This window comes from Amphibalanus amphitrite, unplaced genomic scaffold (assembly GCF_019059575.1).
Source record: "Amphibalanus amphitrite isolate SeventyFive unplaced genomic scaffold, NRLGWU_Aamphi_draft 000753F_arrow, whole genome shotgun sequence".
Classification (NCBI taxonomy): Eukaryota; Metazoa; Arthropoda; class Thecostraca; order Balanomorpha; family Balanidae; genus Amphibalanus; species Amphibalanus amphitrite.
The window spans coordinates 76,764-97,872 of NW_024882247.1; the positions used below are offsets into that span (position 1 = coordinate 76,764).

A 21,109-nucleotide genomic window follows, 5' to 3' on the forward strand; every position below is an offset into this window, starting at 1 on the left:
GGCAGCACAGGGTTCCCGAGTTCCCTGAATTTTCTAGGCTTCGCTCACCGGAATACACATGCCGCTATCACAGGTGAACTGGTCGGCGGCACAGGGCGGCGGCGGCTGCAGCGTCGCACAGCCCTCTTCGTCCCTTCCGTCGGCGCAGTCGGGACTACCGTCACAAACCCAGCTGGCTTCGATACACATCGTCTGACACCTGGGAACAGTCACAGAGACAGTCACACAGTCACACAGACAGTAATACAGACAGCAGCACAGACAGTGACTTGGGCTACCGTCACAAACCCAGCTGGCCTCGATACACATCGTCCGACACCTGTGAACAGTCACACTGCAGAGTAACACAGACAGTCACACAGACAATTAGCGCAGACACGCAGTCACACAGACAGTCGGGTAACCATCACAAACCCAGCTGGCCTCGATACACAATATCGTCTATAAACTTGTGAATAATTCTGCTAGTCAAAAACTTTATTTTTGCAAGCACTGATTGACTAATCCAATGCAGCACTAACTGCATCTTCCCTTCGCTACCCTGTCTCCACCATCCAGCCTCCCGTCACCACCCGTTACCCACCTCATCCCTCCGACAGGACAGGTGATGTTACAGCCAAACTCATCCGAGCCGTCACCGCAGTCGTCCCGGCCGTCACACTGCTGAGACGCGGCGATACAGAACGACCGGTGCGGACACCAGAAGCCCTCCCGGCCGCACGGCGACGACGGCGCTGCGGGGAAGAAAACAGAGACTTAGACATGGTGGCCGACTTCAGTAGAATTAAGAAAAAGCTTTTGGGCACGCTTTAACAGTGATCACGTCCACAGACCCAGTGACTTTTCCAACGAGACGTAACAGATTAGTGCTCTTCGACTGTTTGTGTACAAGACGTGTGTGAAGGTGGACTATCGGTAAACATGTGTTCGTGTGTCCGTATGCATGCCACACATTTGTGAACTGTCAATTAGCCAGCAAGTGTCCATGAGCTACCCTCTGACACCCAGTCCGTGGACACACATGTGTCTGTTAACGGGCTCACCTGCGCAGCCAATCTCGTCCGATCCGTCCTCACAGTCCGGGGTGCCATCACAGCGGTACAGAACGTCCAGGCAGCGGCCGTCGCCCCGGCATTGCACCTGGCCCGGCACGCAGCGTCTGGAAGGAAGGAGCGAGTTTTTTTTTCACGTTTATTGACAAATCGTACAAATATGACACAAGTACATCTATAATAATCGAAGGCTCTCCAGCCCAACAAGGACAATCTCTGTCATGGTTTCTGACGCCGGTTTTCCGTCTATGCTAAACGAGCTCCCCAGATTGAGGCGTTTAAACCCGCAAACGCCTGATATGCACCGACACAATAGGGCTTTCAAAACCCCCACAACGTGCGAGTAATATTTGGCAAGCGTACACGCTGGCATATACATACAGTGTTGGGAAGGAGCGAGTTAGTTTGAACTGTGAGAGGCAGCAGACGCGAGTTTTGCGTCAGGGGAAGCAGGTCTATTACCCTGGGGATATGATAGTCTCGAGGACCGGCACTCAACCGCCTAGGGTGGGGACGAACGTCAGGTAGCAAATTGTTATCCTCTAATGATCTTAATTGAGGAATGCACTGTGGCTGCCAATAGGCATCCATATATCCATATCCAGGATATTCAGAGCCCATCCCAGATGGGAGACTAGGGTAACCACGTCAGGACCCAGAAAGAAAACACACATCGTCTTAGGATGTGTGTCGTCTGCCGGCCTAGGGACTCAAATCTCCACCACCCGGGTGTGTACCTGCGCTGCGGCGCGGCACATCCCATCTCGTCCGAGCCGTCCGGGCAGTCGGGCACGCCGTCACAGCGCCAGTCGAGGTGCACGCACAGCCGGTGGTCGCTGCAGGGCGTCTGGCCGGCCGGACAAACCCGCGAGCCGGCCTCGCACGAGCCCTCATCGCTGCCATCAGCGCAGTCGGCAGACTGGTCGCAGAGCTTCCGCGGCGCCAGACACTGGCTGCCGCCGTCACAGGAAAAATCTGCGGCACAGCCGAGCCGCCCGGCGACGGATGAGCAGATGTTCACAGAACTGAATACAGCGCCTGTAGCCTTTTGGTGGCTAGTCAAACCGGTATGGCATTGTATCTGTATTTTGCACAGGTATGCATGCAAGTTGCAACATAACGGCATAATGTTGATTACGTCACCATATATCGCACACATGTTGACAGCAAGGAACGCGAATAGAATCAGCCATGTAATTGCCGCTAGTTAATCTTCTCACCAAAAGTACTCTTTTGACTTTCATGACTTAGTCCTTACGTTATCGAACATGCTAGAAATTGCTCACCACTTCCGGTGCACACCAGCGCCCACGCCGAGCCCCACCGAATCACACCTGAAAACACACGGAATGCTCTCGTAAGTCCTATGTGGATTAGTGATGTCAATTACGGAAAATCGGAATACCGATACCAAACCAAATAGTCCAGACATGTGCATGGATCCGAGTGATGAATCTATGATCTCAGTGGATCTCGAAGCAAAGTACAGGTTGGGATCTATGATCCCACCGGATCCGGCGTAAAAAATACATCTTGAATCTATGATCTCATATGATCTGACGATAAATTAAGAACATGGATCTATGGTCTGAGTGGATCCCACTATGCACCACATTTGAAACCATGTTTTAAAGGGTTTATATGCCAATAAGTGACACAAAACTCAGGATTATGACGTGTGATCACATAAAATCACTAAAACAGAACGTTTGTGAGTTGAAACAAGTGCTTTTTTGGGATATATGTGTTGACAAAAAATAAGTGAGGATCTATGATCTCACTGGATCTCAAGCAAAAAATGAGACTCGGATCTGTGATCCCTACGGATCTCTCGATAAATTACAGAGCTGGATCTATGATCCCGTCGGATCCGAGATCAGGATCCGTGGGATCAGATCCCAGATCCATTTTATCGGATCCATGCACATGTCTGCCAAATACCAACCAAAACCGTGGAGAAATACCGAAACCAAACCAACTTGGGAACATGAGGAAAATACCAACCTTTTACCGATTTCTTAGCCTCTTAAACATTAGCGATGGTTCATGATACCAACAAAATACCAAGCACATTAGGATTGAAATACCAAATACCGAGTTGGTATCGGTTTGGTATCGGTATACCAAAAAGTTGGTATCCGATTGACATCTCTAATGTGGATTCCCATAGAAAGTGCGATTGAAACACGGAACGTTTCAGTTAGGACTGATGAGCTGAGCATTGGGGAGTCTACCAAATCACAACTGAAGCACACCGGATGTCTCAAGAAAACATATGCATATTCCCATCGAATTAGAAATATAAAACATAGAATCACTCAGTTAGGCAGATACTGAACCACACCAAATCACACCTGAAAAATGTCTCCATAAGACTTGTAAGGATTGGGAGTCCCACGCAATCACAGCCAAAATTCATAACACGGCCACGTAAGACGTTGGCAAGACGTCGGCGTTATCATCCGCATCCGCGAAATAGCCTTATATAGAATGTTAACCCGCGCCCCACTGGGGGGGGGCTATTTATAGCCCCCCTCCCGTTTTTCTGCAATAACTTCCAAACCGCTTGACGGATCGACGCCAAACTTACAGTACCTTTGGCTGCATCAATTTGACACCTTGTGTCAAAATTTGAACTTCGTAGCTACCATAGGTCGGCCGGAAATGACGTCAGAGTGACGTCATGTTCGGCCGATTTCGACGCAAAACATTGAACCACGGCAATCGCTCCCAAGAGCTCAGGTTTTAAGCTAGATTCAATTTCTTTGCATGAAAGGACTCAGAATTGACCGCGCTATCAAACTGCTATCTCGAATTTTCAAAATTTTGAAAATTTCGAAAATTTTATATAATAATATTCAAAATATGTATTTTTATATTTTTTCAAAAAGTTTTTGACTTTTCGAAAAAAACCGGAATATATGTGACAGAACGCTTGATTATGACTAACTCTAGCAAGTTTTAGCTAAATATCTTCAAAAATGGCCAAGTTATACGCATTATTGCAAAAAATTCACAATTATTAATTTTTCAAATCAATTTTTCAGTACGTATTTGACATCGTACACCAATATAAATGGCACCATCGTGTTCCTGAGCTCAAACTGCATCCAATAGACACCTTTTTTGTTGAAAAGTTTTAACTTCAAAATTTGACCTTTTTTGACCTGAAAGTGACCTGACCTAAGCTAAATTCGACTCAAAATGACCTCGAATGACACAGACGACATCAAATTCGAAATCTATGGCCTAAATGGACCATAAAACATGTGTCACGTGACCGACGCATGATAAAATATTTTCGTGACCTGTGATGACCTGACCTTGACCTGAAAATCAAAGTAAAAGCTTGGTACCCTCAGGGTATCTAGAGCATCTGTTTAAGAGTGTGTGTACCAAAAATGAGCCTGATCTGACTTGTAAGACGGCGGCCAGAGCCCAAAATGTGAACAAGCCAAAATGCTAATAATTTTTACTTTGACCTGACCTGTGACGTCATCGGTGACCTCGAGGTCAATGAAATTAGGTTTCGCTCGACAGTTTTTCCGGGGCTATCAGACGCCGTTTGAATTTTGACGATCGGCCCAGTAGTTTCGGAGTTAGGAGGGGGGGCTATGAATAGCCCCCCCCCCCCCCAGTAGGGCGTGTTATACACAGACCCCAGTGGGGCGCGGGTTAAGTCGGTACACTTGTCACAGAAGAATAAAAGATTGAAATAATGCACGGTTAAGCACTTGCTATTTTGACAAGCTGACTATATAGGAGTTTGCAAACTTAATAAGGATATGGCCTAACAAATAACCGACTAATGACGACTCAGCACAGGTGCAGCTTCGGTACAGCTAAATATGCGCGTTTAGATATGGCCATTCGACCTTCGAAGGCTCGGCAAATATTTTACGGCTCTTTATGGGCATTTAATCATTTGAAACATTTTCACCTTCAAGCCTAAAACTTGTTCAAACTTGTTCAAACTTGTTCAACTTCAAACTTGTTCAACTTGTTGCGCAAAGAGTCAACCTGAAGGCTTAATCGTTGACCTGGAGGTCAATTCAGACGACAGTTCAGTATTTTTTATGCGCTATGGTGTTTTCGGCAATGTTATGCCTCTATTTCTCCACTGGTAAAGTGACCATTCATAATAATAATAAAAAATGATTAAGCCGGAAAATCGACCTTCGATCTATGGTGATCTTCCTTTTCTTTTCGCATGCTGATACCGAAAATGGCCGAGAAAATAATTGATGCGAAGTATGATCATTAACGTGCCAATAAAATGCCACTTACTTGTTAAATATAAAAATCAAACTACAGGCATGCCAGCGACTTTAAATATTAATCTAAACAATCTCAAAGACGTCTGAACCACGCCGGCAGTTGTTTGGACCCGGGTAAACTTGGCGTTCTCGGGAGGTTCGGCCTGGCGATGAAGTTCGTATCCGTGTGACGGGAATGTGAATGAGCCCGGGCATCTCTGTGACATGTCGGAACTAAGTTCGACACGGCGCAGCGTACCGCTCTCGGAGACCCCGGAGCACCGGCGAGGGACTCCGCTGGACCGTCTGACGGCCAGGGCTGCGGAGTCGGAGTCGGAGTCGGAGTCGGTCGGAGTCGACAGTTGTGACCGGAGTCGGAGTCGGAGTCGGAGTAGATTTTAGAAACCCGAGCCGGAGTCGGAGTCGGAGTCACCGAAATTCTGTCGACTCCGCAGCCCTGCTAGGTCTGCGGAGTCGGAGTCGGGAGTTGGAGTCGGTCGGAGTCGACAATTCTGCCCGGAGTCGGAGTCGGAGTCGGAGCTGGTTTTTGAAAGCCGAAGTCGGAGTCGGAGTCGGAGTCGCCGAAAATCCATCGACTCCGCAGCCCTGCTGACGGCGGTTCGGAACACGCCGCCAAACAATGACCACACGCTTCGAGCAGTGGGACAGTGTAACCCTAATCGATAGTTTCCTTATAAACCAACGAATCTATGACGCACGTGGGAATAGTGGTAGCATGACCCAGCATGAGTAGGCAGTCCGGAAAATACATTTTCAGTAAGCTTAAATGTTGCGTAAGCCAAGCAGCCAGAGGAGACGAGGTAAAATTCAGGCAATCGAATCATTTCATCAGACGTCTCCAATGCCAACACGGAAACATCTCCTGCCATACGCCAATGCATCAACTAGTCAAACTGCGTTGTAGCTAACCACGATGATTTAGCAAGTCAAAAATGCTGCCTGCCCAACAACAACCAGACGCAAGCAGGTGGTTTTCTGAAGAGTCCGATGTAATCCGCCGATAAGCTGGGAATGTTAGAAGTCGCCCACTACCTGCGTAGATCCCGGCCCGCGGGATCGGCGCCGAACTGACACAGCATTGGACCCGGCTGCGATCCGTGCCCTCCGCACTCAGCGCGCTGGGAAAACCATTATAATATACTCATAGCTGGGTCGTTTTCCAGAACGCTGATTGATCGGTTGTTGGTGACTCATCAATACCGTTCGAAGACACAACACAGCCGGAACAGAACTGTCAGGAAGAGGAATTTATTATATTGATCAGGAATTGTTGACAATCATCTGCAATCTTCCGTTAACATCCTTGTGACGACACCGAGCCTAACTGCACCGTCCGGGCTCATGGAACAATTTAACTTTTGACCTTCGCCCGTATTGGTGTTTTGCCAGCCGCGAACGTATAAGGGGGGGGGGGATCCAACGGATCCCCCTGCCGTTTGGCCTCTGATCGAGCTTAAGCTTTGCGGAAAAAACGAGCGTGTTGTCCGTGACGAGAGGAAGCCTATGATAGCCAATTTTAAGGTCCTGGGTAGTTGGTTGACCTTCCAGGTCAGGTCAATGACCCAAAAGTCGGGAAAATCGGGACCTGTTAGAACGTCGTATTGTGTCTGCTATGGGGTTTTCCGAGGTGCTGATCACGAATATCACGCAGGTTTTTATCACAGATGATGTCTTTGTGCATTTATGCCACGTCGAGTCAGGTCAGGTCAGGTCAACCAGTAGGGGTCCTGCCGGGTATTCGTAGTACGTGTCAACCGCCTCTGACAGCTTCGTAACATGTTACGAAGACACCAAAACTACTTCGTAAATGTTCAACTCGTTGCTGAATTCGAATTCAGGTCCAAAAAAAATAGCCTAGAAACATGCAAAACTCGAAAAAGTGAACAGAGGTCATCAAAGGTTAATGACCTGACCTTCAGGTGACCTTGACACCCACCCTAATGCATGGGACCAGCATCATAACACATGTTTGAACGGTTGAAACCACAAAAGACTGCAAACGCGCGGCTAATGCGAGCCGACATACGCCAAATCCAGATTCCGGCCAAACATGGTCTCGAGCAATAGATTACAGGTCAAACGTCATTTGGGTCAGGGTCATGGAATTTTCAGGGTAGGTGTAAAATTAATTAACTCGAGGATAATGAAAGCTTCGTCACGATCGGCCGCTTTTTACGCGAGTTATTTGCGAAAAAACGAGGGGAGTTATTCGACTCCCCCCCCCTATACAGGCGAGGGGTAATCCTCGCTGGGCCCTCTTGTTGAGGAGGGCAAGACCCCGCTTACCGCTTCAACCTCAATCGAGCTAATGATTTGCAAATAAGTGGCGAACAGTCTTTACAAACGTTTTCGGATTTGCCCATTGATTTGAAATAGTGAGCACATGTGACCGAAATACCCTAAAGCAATTCTCACGATAAAGCCGAGACATACCTGCAAGCTGATGGACTAGGGAGCATACTATTTCCTATAATATTCCGCTCCTTGCATAACATTCCCAGGCACCAGCAGAACTGTGATGTTGCAACATTTTTGGACTGAACAAAAATTCAGCTCACCTCAGCTCAGCGCACCTCAAGCCTCTAGAATCTAGATCCTAACCTTCTGGATCCTTACTTAGATTAAAGGATTTTGCACTTGTGATTAACACATACTAGTACAGCATATAAGACTCCAAGACCTCTGCCGCGACCTGATGGCGGATACCCAAAAAGTACTTGTTGAGTTTGTTGGGGGTGGCCTCAGGCACAGCTTTCTGAGTGAACTTCTTGCCTCCATCACCTGCTGAAGATTGAGGTAGGTGGAGACTGTCCCCTGCCTCCTCACCAGTTTAGCAGTACTGCTTCTGATGTCACATCAAGCTGACTAGGTAGTAGATATCTGGGTTTCTAGGGTGACGAAGGTGAGAGTCTGGCCCTCCCCGGCAAGAGGTCCATGATGCCATACTTTAAGCCAGTGTGGTGTCCAAGACGGGGGGTGCAGAGGGGTTGCAAGTTCTATGACGCTGTGAACCTAGGATTGATAAGAGTAGCTCAGTATGAAAAGGCAGCCCACTGGCCTGTCAATCACACATGCAAGAAAACCAAGCTCCAGTTGATGTAACTAAGCAAAGGGTACTCACTGTAGATAAATGCTGAATACCACAGCATGGTTAAGAGGGAAGGTGCCAGATGGTGTGCTGCTCCAATCCACAGCTTATGTTCAGTCTGAAAGAATACAATAAAAGTAAGATGAAAAAAAATACAATGGCACAACTAGTAGCAGAACAATGCAATTACACAGGATATATGTAACATTAAACTTAAAGGAAATAGTTCACTTTTAACATGGGGTTTTGAACTGGAATAGCAGTTCCGTAGCTTGAGCTGAGACTAGCACAAAGCAGGAGCTTTAACAGCCCAATGATCACCCTAGGCTAGGCGAAGATATTCCATTTCTCGTCCTGAAAAATGTGCCTTGCTGAGGAATGTGTCTTGCAGGGGTCATTTCCCTCTTTTAAAACTGAATAGTTCTTCCTAGTTCCTATATCAAAATATAGAAAATACTATTTTATAACAAGGTTAAATTTTCTCAGCTGGTCATTTTGAGCATAAAAAGTCATAAATCCATTGCACAAAAAAAATGAATTCCGTGAAAGTGAACTATTCCCTTTAAAATGCATTTGACCTATTTCTTGAATGTTATTGCAGTATCATTGAAACAAGAGTTTTAAGGTGGGTTATGGACAGTTATAGAGCTCAATCGAGCTATTAAGCTAATCAGGCTCTTAATTCAAATTGCAGAATCGAGCATTGCCAATAGCCAATAGCAGTAGGCGGAACTATGGTCAAGCGTAGCCATTTTCGGGAACGCATTTTCGTTCCCATGTTTGGGAACGATAAACCCAAATATGGGAACGCCATGGAGGCATTATTTAAAACAAGAAAAAGAACTGTTAAATGACGTCCAAAAAATATAAAACGATCGTGAACCGCCTGATAGTTGTCTCAATATTGTTGGGAAAGAGTTTGATATTGTAAGGCCCATCGTAGTTTCAAATCGTTCCCCTATTTCTAAAGCAGTCCATCACCCGGGCCGCGAGCCCAAATTTGGGAACGCTCTCGTACACTGGCGCTGCAAGCGTTCCTTATTATGGGAACGGCGTACCCAAAATTGGGAACGATTTCACCGACGCCTTTCAGGGGCTCTTTTCATTAACAAGCATCACGTCCAACGCCGCAAATTATTGTTAACGCAACAATCATCAGATGACCTTTCCTGCAAGACCGTTGCATGTTTCGCCCGGTCTTCTGCGCTTTTATTCCCGTCGATCTCGCAGCGGGCACGCCCCCCTCTGCAGGATTACGTAATCCACAACGCTCAGCGATGTTCAACAAGGTCTTCCATACCTATATCCACCGTCCGCGCCGAGGGTGGAGACATGTCAAGCACCTGTCTGCTAATCACCGAGAGTTGACGAGCACAGGAAGTATCCAAAAATGGGAACGCTGAATATGTTACACCCTCAAAACACCTAGTCCCAATGAAAATCTAGTTTTTTCCTTTCTTAATGAGTGTAAGTGGCAAAAGGCCTGGTAGGATGGGCACGAGGTATGATCGAAATCAGCATAAAAATTATAAATAAGCCACACAGAGCGACCTATATCAGAGAAATTCCCCCCAAACGATCATGCTTAGAAACGCCGAAGACAAAAACCACGCTCATGACGCTGCTTATAAAACAACGCTAAACAGCTAGCATCCAAATAAAATATGTCTTTCAGGGCTGATAAAATACAGTTGAATGATTTTAAACCACTGAAACTGAGTTAACAACAGTAGTTCGGTAAAATCACTGACGTTCCACGCGGTCGATCGCCCCGACACCAAAAGTCAACAATATTACCTCGGGACTGTCCGCGTGTTCGCTTGCATATGTCAGCATCTGGTGTCGCTAGAATGAAATTTCATAACCAGGAGAAAATTATTATACTTGACCTCAAAATGTAAAAAATGCTTCATTTTCCTTAAAATTGCATGTTAAATGTCGTATAACCCATATTTCCACCATTCTGTCATTTTTAAAAAATCATTAAAAATATCATTCCACGGCCAATTTCCTTGTTCCACGGTCAGATTAAAGATAACTTTATGGAGATTTAGTAGATACTTAAATCAGCGTGCACTTTTTTGAGACGTGATGCACTTTTGAGTTTTAGTGGGCGAACGGCCGAAAAATTGCCTTCCGTTCTCATAAATGGGAACGCCCGTTCCCATATTTGGGAACTCCGTTCCCAAAAATGGGAACGTTCCTATATTTGGGTACTCATGACCATAGTTCCGCCTACTGATAGGACACTACACACTAATGACAGAAATCTTATCTTTATGAATTTATTCATGTTTTACATCACACATCACACAATAAGTGAAACTACTAACAAATGGTTGAAATACTAAACACTTCCAGCTTTATTTCAGGGTATAGGTGGACATAAAATGCAACAATATTGAAGTTTGATGCTTTCTGCTGCGCAGCTGCGCCACTTCTTTCAACTTAAAAAACATGCAGAATGAGACGACCTAATGACATGAAACCATAACTACGGATCAATTTCAAGCTCACCTTTTACTACCGCATTCATAACGAATAAATTAAAACCTCTCAGAAATATAAATACGCGTATACTTGCGGAGCGCGCACCCCACCACCGCGGACCAAAACACTCACAAAGTGGAATGCCAAGGTCGAGTATATTGACCTCGACGGCCAGTGATTTGTTGCAGAAGCGGTTTAGTGACGTCATCGGGTGACTGGTCGTTACGATCGTGTAGTGTAGTGCTATATGTAGATGCTGCGATTATAATCAAAATTCAAACCGCAGCACCATGATAGTTATTGCTTTTGATAAATTCATCACATTTATGGTAAAATGCATATTTGGTAACTGATAGGGGAAAGTGGGTGTATTGCGCCCTCCTAACCAATTGCGCCCACCAACATTCCCACGAATTCAATGGCATGTTGATGTTTAGAATTTTGTGTTCGAAAACATTCTTTTCACCACTGCATTGTTCATTTTATGGCCCAAACACTCCGATGAAGCCAATCAGCCAGGCTGACTACGCCATCAAAGATGTTATGGCGTTTTCTTAACTTTTTTGCAGTATTTTGAACTGTTGGGTTGGCTATAAAAATTTGCGATAATTGTGTGATTTTCAGAGTGATATTTAGAAAGAAAACCCCTTTTTTCATTGTATTTCACTGAAACCGTAAACTTCCTGCAAAATCTTTATGATAACTTCTATGCTTTTATTAAAAAGTACCTCAATTTTAATTGCGCCCATGGCAATTGCGCCAGGGGGGCGCAAATAGTATAATGGTGTAGCCATTGTATCACGACAGTATGAATGCATAAAGAAGGAGTTTAATGTCAGGCAAGGGAGCAGCCCGCTGTCGTCAGTCCGCAAATTATTTCTATCGTCAAACTTATAATGCAGCTGCCATTTAGGCTACGACTTGTGGTGTAATTGACAAAATACGACATTTTCAACATGGACTTAGGCGTGAGAAGTGACAGCTAAGATAAAAATAAAAAACTGATGTCATTTAGTTGTCAAAACGATAAAAAAATTAATTTTGAGAGAAACTATTGAAAATTTAACTGTGTAGGCGCATACGTTTACATATATTTAGTCTGTTACAGTAAACGTTTTCGTTGCACTTTTACAAGCGTACGGACACATGTAACGTTATCTACCTGGGCAAAAAACATTGCGATTTATATCTACCTTTATTATTTATCCAGCCTGAATAACATTATAAATGTTTAAGTAAGTCGCAATGACATTAGACTGCCGGGGTGTATGTATTCCGTCTCATTCACTTAGCCATGTTAAAGTATAGGGCGCATTTGGGTTCTAATTGCGCCATCCCCCTGGCGCAATTTACAGCAGTTGTTGGCAATTGCGCCCTTTTGCATGTTTCTGAAAAAGCAGCTGTCAGAAGCAAACGAAACATTCTTTATTGATCGGGAGGCTCTTAAATCGTAGCCAATGAGCTCCTCTTTGAAATGGTTACCACTGCATGCTTATATCTCCAGCGGTTTTCTTACAATTAGCGTTTTTCCTTAAGGTGGCGCAATTCACCCTCCTTCCCCTAAGTGATATTGCTTGCTCTTCTCTGGACCCTGGGCATACCTACCTACTGCTCCAAAAGAGGAAGGAGAGCCGGGAAGGGCTGGTGCACGGTGACATTGGCTGGTGGAGCGCGGCCGCCTGCCGTTTCGTCCCTAAATAGCTTGCGCTTCGCATACAAAGATCTTATGTGCCATTACAAGTTACATTATAGGCGTTATCACAAGTGTATTCGCGGCCATTGGGGCGACGTAAGAAAAGAAGAAACCAACTGGCCCCAAGAACTTTAAATTATCAGTTAGCATGCACCTTTTCCTTGATGTGTAGAGAATTTACCATTATTTGTTACAGAAAATTGCATTTAAAATCTTCAATTTATGCTTTTTTCATCGTTTGCACAATATGTTCTTTTACTCAGCTAGAAACACTAATTAGAAATAGTTCCCGCATCATCAAGAACAATAGAGAAGGCTCGAAGTGAATAAAATAATTTAAATGGTTTTGTTATCTATGTGAAGACACTTCTAAAATTGCCTGCAGAAATATTGAAGGCAAAAGTTCAACTTTATCACAAGACGGATGTCTATAAACCTATTTAACTTGTGACAACTCAGCCGGTATTTCGTCGCCTACAGCCCAGCTTTCCCTAGTGACCGATAGAGGCGCTGCTATCGATGTCCGCCCGTGCCGCCTAACCAGACGCAGCGGCTGGTACCCGATATAAGCCATTGACCTTTGATACCAGGCTACCCCGCGTGCCGCTGGGAGTCCTGGATTTTCACGCCGCCTGCTGGGGGGGGGGGTGAACACCTCCCCCCTATGGCTCTAACTCGGCTTCTGAGCCATGTAGCGACACGTGGTAAAGCGGCATTCGAAAGAACGTCCAAAGTAAGGAATAAGGATACTTCAGTCAATTTTTAGGTCAGGTCAAAGGGTCACTAGAGGTCATCAAAGGTAAAATGTTCCCAATTTCAACACTTAGCGCAATACCGGCACATATAAATCGGGAACGGCCAATAGAGCCAGCGACGCGGAAAAGTGCACTTTCGAAAACCCATCTTAGGTCGTGATGATCTGACCAGAAAAGGTCATGCTGCATATCAGTCGATCCGTATCGTCGAGCTGAACACATCTGGCGCTTTCATCGCTCCAGCACACCTCTTTAACCCTCGCCCGTATTGGTGTTTTTCCAGCCGCGAACGTATAAGGGGGGGGTCCGTTGGACCCCCCCTTGCCGTTTCGCCCCTGATCAAGCTAGAGCTTCGCGGAAAAAACGAGAGTGTTGCCCGTGACGAGAGGAAGCCGATGATACCCAATTTTAAGGTCCTAGGTCATTGGTTGACCTTGCAGGTCAGGTCAATGACCCCAAAGGCGGGAAAATCGGGACCTGTTAGAACGTCGTAAAGTGTGGCTGCTATGGGGTTTTTCGGGGTGCAGATCACGAATATCATGTTAGTTTTGATCACCGATGATGTCTTCATGTATTTAGGCCAGGTCGGGTCAGGTCAGGTCAGGTCAACCAGTAAGGGTATTCGTAGTAGGTGGCAACCGCCTCTGACAGCTTCGTAACATGTTACGAAGGCATCAAAACTACTTCGTAAATGTTCATATGGTTGCTAAATTCGAATTCAGCTCCAAAAACTGGCCTAGAAACATGTAAAACTCGAAAAAGTGAACCGAGGTCACCAAAGGTCAATGACCTGACCTGACCTTCAGGTGACCTTGACACCCACCCTAATGCATGGGGGCAACATCATATCACATGTTTGAACGCTTGAAACCACGAAAAGACTGCAAACGCGCGGCTAATGCGAGCCGACATACGCCGAATCGCGATTCCAGCCAAACATGGTCTCGAAAAGTAGGTCACAGGTCAAAGGTCATTTGGGTCAGGGTCATGAAATTTTCAGGGTAGGTGTGAAATTGATGAACGCGAAGGTACTGAAAGTTTCGTCGCGATCGGCCGCTTTTTACGCGAGTTATTCGCGAAAAACCATGGGGGGGGGGTCCGTTCGACCCCCCCCCCTATACGGGCGAGGGTTAAGTTATCAGCGAATACCTAACTGTAAGATTCCATTCGTGACCTGGATGACCTCAGGGACATAAGAAGGGGTCACGGGTGCCATTTTCCGGTTCAGTGTGTCATGAGTTGTAACTCGGTATTTGAATGTGTTTAGAATGACGTTCGTCTGAAAGAGGCGGCGTCTTTTATCCCCCTCTCCCCCCCCCCAATGACGCTTTCCCTTCCCTCGCGCTTATAGGCGAAGGGGGGATCGAAAGGACCCTCCGCTTTTCGCGAATAGCTCGCGCTAAAAACGGCAGACGGCTGATCGCAACGAAACCTTTAGGACCCTCGATTTGATCAATTTTACACCTAGGTAGGGTAAGGTGCCTAATTAGCGACCCTTTCCGATTTGCGACCTACCTCCCTACAGAAAAACTGGCAAGAGAAAACGGGGTAAAAATATCGTCAAAAGGTCAGCCATACTTTGGTTATCAAATTAAATTATTTTCCGGTCATCGATGTTTCTGGTGGGACGTTTCAGGTGAGTTTAAATAAAAACGACGAGTTTCTTATCCAAAACGTGTGTGTTTGGGCCCTCTCTGATGAAAAGCGATGCACATTAGGATGATGCACCTTTTTTATTCTGAATCGACATTCCTTTTTCAATTGATTGCCGTTTTCCCATAGTGAATCGCTCAACTGTGTGGTCAGCATGACGGTTAAAAATGTGTCGCAACTCCTATTTCCTATTTGCACCTGGCATGGTCGCAAATAGCTCAAGAAGGGAAAGAAAGTGGAAAAGAGAGAAATGAAAATGAGGTGTTGCTGAAGCTTGCAATGTGTGGCAGGGGATGCCAAATGTCGTCACCGACTGCAGGGGTGCCGAATTCAGCGTGGACCTCGAATATCATACGAGATAGCCGGCAAAATTTGGGGTTCCGCCTTCTTTTCGCCTTCGGTGCATCACGTGATCAGTTTTTATTTACATAAATGTGTTGGATAAACGTTCCTGTTCGAGTGATTGAGTGCTTTGCGTATGGGTTACCTTTTTGAGATCATATTTCATCTTTTCAGGCGTCGCATTTTTTGCCATTTTTAATATGGGGAAACCCATAGACTTATTAGCGACCCTCCCCGGTCGCTAATCGGGAAGAGTTCCCTATTAGCGTTTTTTGCAATGGTTTGCCAAAAGGCTCACTACAAATACGCTAGTGAATATTGGGGCAGAAAATGACTATATTTTAATAGAAAAATGAGCGATCTCTGCGAAAATCAAGCCAGTAATACAGTGGAACCCACAGAGCGTGAGCAATGACGGTTCAAATTAAGGGGGTCGCTAATTAGGCACCTTACCCTACCCTGATAATTTCATAGCCCTGACCCAAATGACATTTGATCTATGACCTGTTCCTCGAGACCATGTCTGGATAGCCGAATCGCGATTCGGCGCATGTTGGCTCATATACCTACCTATTGTCCGCGCCAAGTCCAGCCTTTTGTGGTTTTAAACGCTCAGTCATGTGAAATGATATAGTTTTTGGAGCTGATTTCGATATATGGCACCCATTTGAACATTAACGAAGTAGTTTTGGTGCTTTCATAACAGGTCAACCAATGACCTAGGACCTTAAAATTGGGTAGGTACTATCGGCTTCCTCTCGTAACGGGCATTACGCTGAACGTTGGTTTTTCCGCGAAGCTCTAGCTCGATCAGAGGCTAGAGGGGTCCAACGGACCCCCTTCCCCCCCCCCCCCCCCCCCACCGCATACGTTCGCGGCTGGCAAGACACCAATGCGGGCGAGGTTACCGTCTACGTTAGGCATAAAAAGTAAACGGATCCCTGAAAGAAGACCATCTCGCTTATATGCAGATGTACATACCTACCTAGTAGTACCTATATTTTCGCACCTCGTACCGGGACGGCTGGGACCACTTCTGCGCCTGCCATCTATCGGGCAGTGTTTGGAACTACAGCGGGCGCCGGCCGGCCGCGCCGCGCGGCGCCGTTACCGGGCTATGGAGGCAAATGAAGTGGTATAAAACCAGACGAATTTTACGCTTGTAAAGCAAAAAACGAAAAATGTACACTCACCACAGTGTTCAGCAAAGTACTGGGAACAATATGGATATAATTTAAAGCTAGTACGATGCGAACTGTTGGTTCCCTAGAGCAGTATTTACATACTTGTAGGAGATAGGACTTTAACATTACGGGAGCTTCTAAACTGCGCTCGCAAAGTACTTGATTGTAAATATTTTCATTTAGAGGCAAAAATCTAAAAATGTACAGTCAGAGCGTTGTTCCCAATGCTTCTAGGTACACAATGAGCATAAATTCAGCTCGAAATGTCATCACACATTGGTTCCCAGTCCAGTTTAAAACGACACTTTGTGCCGCAGAGCCTATCTCTTCCAATGGATGGCGGCTGGGTGGCGGTTGTAGTGGTGGACAAGACAATTCTTGAGTGAAATGAAATCATTTGCTTTCAAAGAATAAATTTGAAGAACTTGTAATAATTGACAAAAGATCGTTAATTACAGTGTATAATTTCAAGTTCATGGCAAATGAAAATATTTTAAACAATGCTAGTGAACCCCAGTACCGCCGCGCGAGAAAGCAAGTACTCGACGCACGGTCTGCCCGCCACTTCTGAAAATGGTCCGCGGCCGGCCGGCCGCGACCCGACACGTTAGGGGAAGCGGGGGGAACACCGCCACTGTGGGAAACACCGCCACCCCATCTGGCGGCGAAAGTATGAAATGGAAAGTGTAAAAATCCGTTATTTCCTATTAACCGAACGAAGGTAAGCGTCTTCTGATTTTTGTTCCGATGTTTCAGTGTAATGGAAGCTCAATGTGGGCATTTAAAGAAAAATGCACATTTTCTTATAAAAAATTCGATGAGTTGGGAGCACTTTTGAATGTCTTTAAGTAGAGACTCATTTTGATTTACTTGATTACATCGAAAAATGACTGATCGGCTTTGTCCAGGAAGATAGATTTGCTTGAACCTTCTAGTACATTCTTGCCGCTGGCGATTTTTGCTTGTGATTACTTATTGGGGAACACCGCCACCCCGTGGCGGTGTTCCCCCAATTGAGGTTGCGGTGTTTTCTGTTCGTAGCGTGATAAGTAATTAAACTCCAAAGACACACGTTTATTTATGTTCGTAGATGTTCCCAATTCGGGAATAAGCAGCTTATTTGATTTTTTACTTTATATTTTTCATGGATCCCGACTAAGCACTGCTAGCTGTATAAAACTGGCAAACAGATGGTGAACCCATATCTATTTAGGTGTCCATCACCGATTGTTTACGAAAATCGCCACTTAGGTACCGACAGGAAACTCATCGCACGCGATCTCTGAGCAATGAAAAGCTTTCACAGGGATGGGTTGGGTTAACATCAGCACCGGTGGCGGGGTTACCCACACAATTTGAAGGCGGCAAATATGCAAGGTATTTTTAAAAGTCGTGATGCATAAAAACGCTTTAGCAGCATGCAAAATAAGTACCTAAAACACGTGAGAAAATGTTGAAATATTGTAACCAAGACCAAAACTACCAAGAGACTTCACACATATTCTCTCATTTTGGCGAAAAGCTTAGGGGGGCGGTGTTACCCCCGCTTCCCCTATATGCCTAAAGAAAGAGCACGTCGCATGATGATTGATGGATTATTTCTATCCCCATTCCCCAGGCCGACCAACTATAGACTTTCCGTCAGTGGCGGCGGATTCGATTTTGGCGTGGGGGGGGGGGGCAAGATCCCAGTCGAGATGATGTCATATGCGGATCCAGAAAGGCGTTTTCGACGCTGTAGGGAACATACCCCCCCCCCCAAAAGTGTCCAAAATCCAAAAAGTCATCGGATTTCGATTCCTTACGGATCTACTGCTGAACAGTATAAAGCAAAAAAAAAAAATCCTGATAAAAAAGTGTTTTATTAGGAAACATAAGGTACGTTTGTCTATTTCGGGCGATGCAGGGGCCAGGGGAGGGAGAATAAATATTTGCTTTAAATGCCCGCTCCCTGGATCCGCCAGTGGACGATGTAACGCTTTTCGTATTGCTGTAGGTATTAGAAAAAAATCGCTATTGGGAAAAGTTGTGCCATAACCCGATCGCATATTAGATGTTGAAGAACGATTCCAAACCTTTTGAAGTAGGCGAGCGCTATATCTTCAATGAGGTAACTCGTTACTATTTCCTCTGTTCATTTTACGTTCGATTTCCGTTTAACCTTCCTTTAAAAAGTATTTCTGAGACAGATATCAACTGAAACTAGCTCACAGCGGGAGGAGACCGCTCAAACATTCAGAGACAGTCGGTCGCATCTAAACCTATTGGGACAGCGATCCGCCAGAAACACTCCCCAAGGCAGTGGTTAGCCAACTAAGCTCACCCAGACGGGCTGTCTCGATGGGTTTATACAGTTAGTCTACAGCAAGGCTTAACTAAGGCCCAAACACTCGTCAAGCTGGGAACGAAGGGCTGAGGTGAGGGAGCGCGGCGCCGGCGGTGGGCTGGGGTGAAGGAACGGTGGACTGGAACGAGAATCCAGAAGCTCTTTTTTGTTTTTGTTTTGTTTTGTTGGGTTAGGCCCTTTCGGTCTGACGAGACCATTTCAGGGCCGGAAGTACCTATGATAGGAATTAGGGGGAGACATTGGTCTGGGCAGACACCCTAGAGAGTCGCCGGGGCTGAGCCCGTCCGAAAGGACAGGCCGATCAGCCCCCCAAGCACTCTCTGCACCCGGCTACGGGGTGCGCTCCGTCGGGAGCAGCGGTGCCGCTCCAAGGGAGCAGCCCGCATGAGGTAAAGGTGCCTGTCCAGCCCGGAGTGGGGGTTGCGGCGTGGAGGAGAAGGATTTATGTGTCCCGAGGATGGAAGCGATGGAACGGAGCTGCCAGAAACTCTTGGTAGAGCGTTTCTTTTTGGCTTTAGGGTGCGCTGACTGCGGTAAGGTCCAAATTATCACACCAAATTTTGCCACATCTACCGGTTCAGGCACTCGAGAATCAGCGGCCAGTGATATCTGCAAAGACGAAGCATTTCCAACCCAGCTTCAGCCTGGTGTCAGGGTGCCTCAGGTGGCCTTAATTACAGTTGCACATACCAAACGACCTCAGTGCAGCCAGTCCATGCGGCCGAAACTATTCGGAACAGACTTCAACAAAAAGTGAGACAAGGTTAGTGCTATCGTTAAGTGCCATTATAGACTTGGTCCCCGTTGGCTTGACCCACTGGAAGGTGGTAGTTATCGGACGCTGTGGGGCATACTCATTTTTCCAAAATGCCTCAGATTTTGCTTTCTTGCTCATAGGCGGCGGAACGGGGAGGGCACCGGGGCACCGTGCCCCCCTTTGATTTTGGCATTTTAACGTTGGCCCTATGGGCGTTGCATGGAAAGAATGGGACCAAAAGTCGGCAGTGCCCCCCCCCCTCCCCTTAATTGAAGGTGTTCCGCCGCTACTGTTCGTGTTTGATGCTCTTTATTCTATAGTCAGCCTTTAGACAGAGGGGGGGGGGGCACTGGCACTAATGATCAGTGCCCTAACCCTCAAAAGTTTCCCACATAAATTTTTACTTTTTTAATAGTGAAAATGAAATAAAGCGGATACTGATCCGTGAACATCCAGTTTTTACACTGGCCGCACACAAGCCTCCGAATGCCCAAAGCAGATCTCTGATGACTGGCCTTTGGGTGTCATACCATACCGTGCATTGGTCATTGCCGTCAATGTGTACGACCCCGGCCTTTACCATTTTATGCGCTGGAAACTGTTGCGCTCGAAAAAATCAGGGGAGTGGCTTATTATGAGCGCTCATCAGTCCTAACTACCCGCAAGCGAATGGCTAGCCCTTCCGTCTCCGCTCGCTTGCGATTTGGCATTTATGTAGGTACAAAATAGAGGCAAATGACCACTGAAGGTATGAGTTGCGTCTCTTGCACACATCTATAAATAGAATCTGAAAAGACAAAAAAAAATGATATAGGAAATGGTTAGCATTTACACATATTCAAAAGGCACCGTTGGACAAACTGTAGGAGCGCATAGCTATTAGCTGCAATATCAGATTATGGAAATTTTCCTCATGTTTAGGGCACACATTATGGAGGGGCAAGAATATACGTTTGCCCCTCCTCCAAAAGTTGCTTAGGGAACGATGCCTCCTCAGTCCTCTGCCACCCCGTATCCGTCGCCCCTGTAAACGGTCACTGAAGGCCTGGGTGGCCGCTGCGTCACGTTGACGCTTATAAAGCCTCCAAAACTAGGTTGAAGAGAGGAAAACTTCAATTGAACGTAAACGCTTGCCAAGGCAACGTATGATAAAGTATATGGGCATCTGGTTATATCTTCAGATGATCGAGCGGAATAATCAGGTATATGGTTTCTTGTCTAAGCTTTGTCACAAATTATGGGGGGCAAAAAGATACTTTCCCCCCCCACGAGTTTGCCAGGGGGGGCAGCTGCCCCCCCCCCTGCCCCCCCGAATCCGCCGCCCCTGCTTTCCGTCTACAAACTACAGTTTTCAAACAACAAGTGTTTCCGCCGTCCATGTCTCGCGTCATCCGCCGAATTCGGTAGCCTGGACGCGTGTCGTTATGAAATGACGTGAGTTCAGGCGGCGTCACTTTTACCTGTAGCCGCG

General features: G+C 46.2%; 1 protein-coding gene across 2 annotated transcripts in view; it reads right to left on the reverse strand.

Annotated features, from left to right (window-relative positions):
• The window catches only part of LOC122365636 (low-density lipoprotein receptor-related protein 4-like), a 42,262-nt gene extending 31,229 nt beyond the window's left edge, over positions 1 to 11,033 (reverse strand). For both annotated transcript variants that reach the window (XR_006253776.1, XM_043337021.1), the window contains exons 1-7: positions 10,935 to 11,033; positions 8,451 to 8,535; positions 2,339 to 2,386; positions 1,790 to 2,027; positions 1,044 to 1,159; positions 584 to 734; positions 49 to 199 (exon numbers count right to left, since the gene is read on the reverse strand). Coding sequence is in view for 1 of the 2 variants with exons in the window: in XM_043337021.1 (XP_043192956.1) it covers positions 49 to 199; positions 584 to 734; positions 1,044 to 1,159; positions 1,790 to 2,027; positions 2,339 to 2,386; positions 8,451 to 8,478 (732 nt within the window). In the remaining variant the exon portion in view is untranslated. The remainder of the gene's footprint in view (positions 1 to 48; positions 200 to 583; positions 735 to 1,043; positions 1,160 to 1,789; positions 2,028 to 2,338; positions 2,387 to 8,450; positions 8,536 to 10,934) is intronic.
• Positions 11,034 to 21,109: the final 10,076 nt, after the last annotated feature.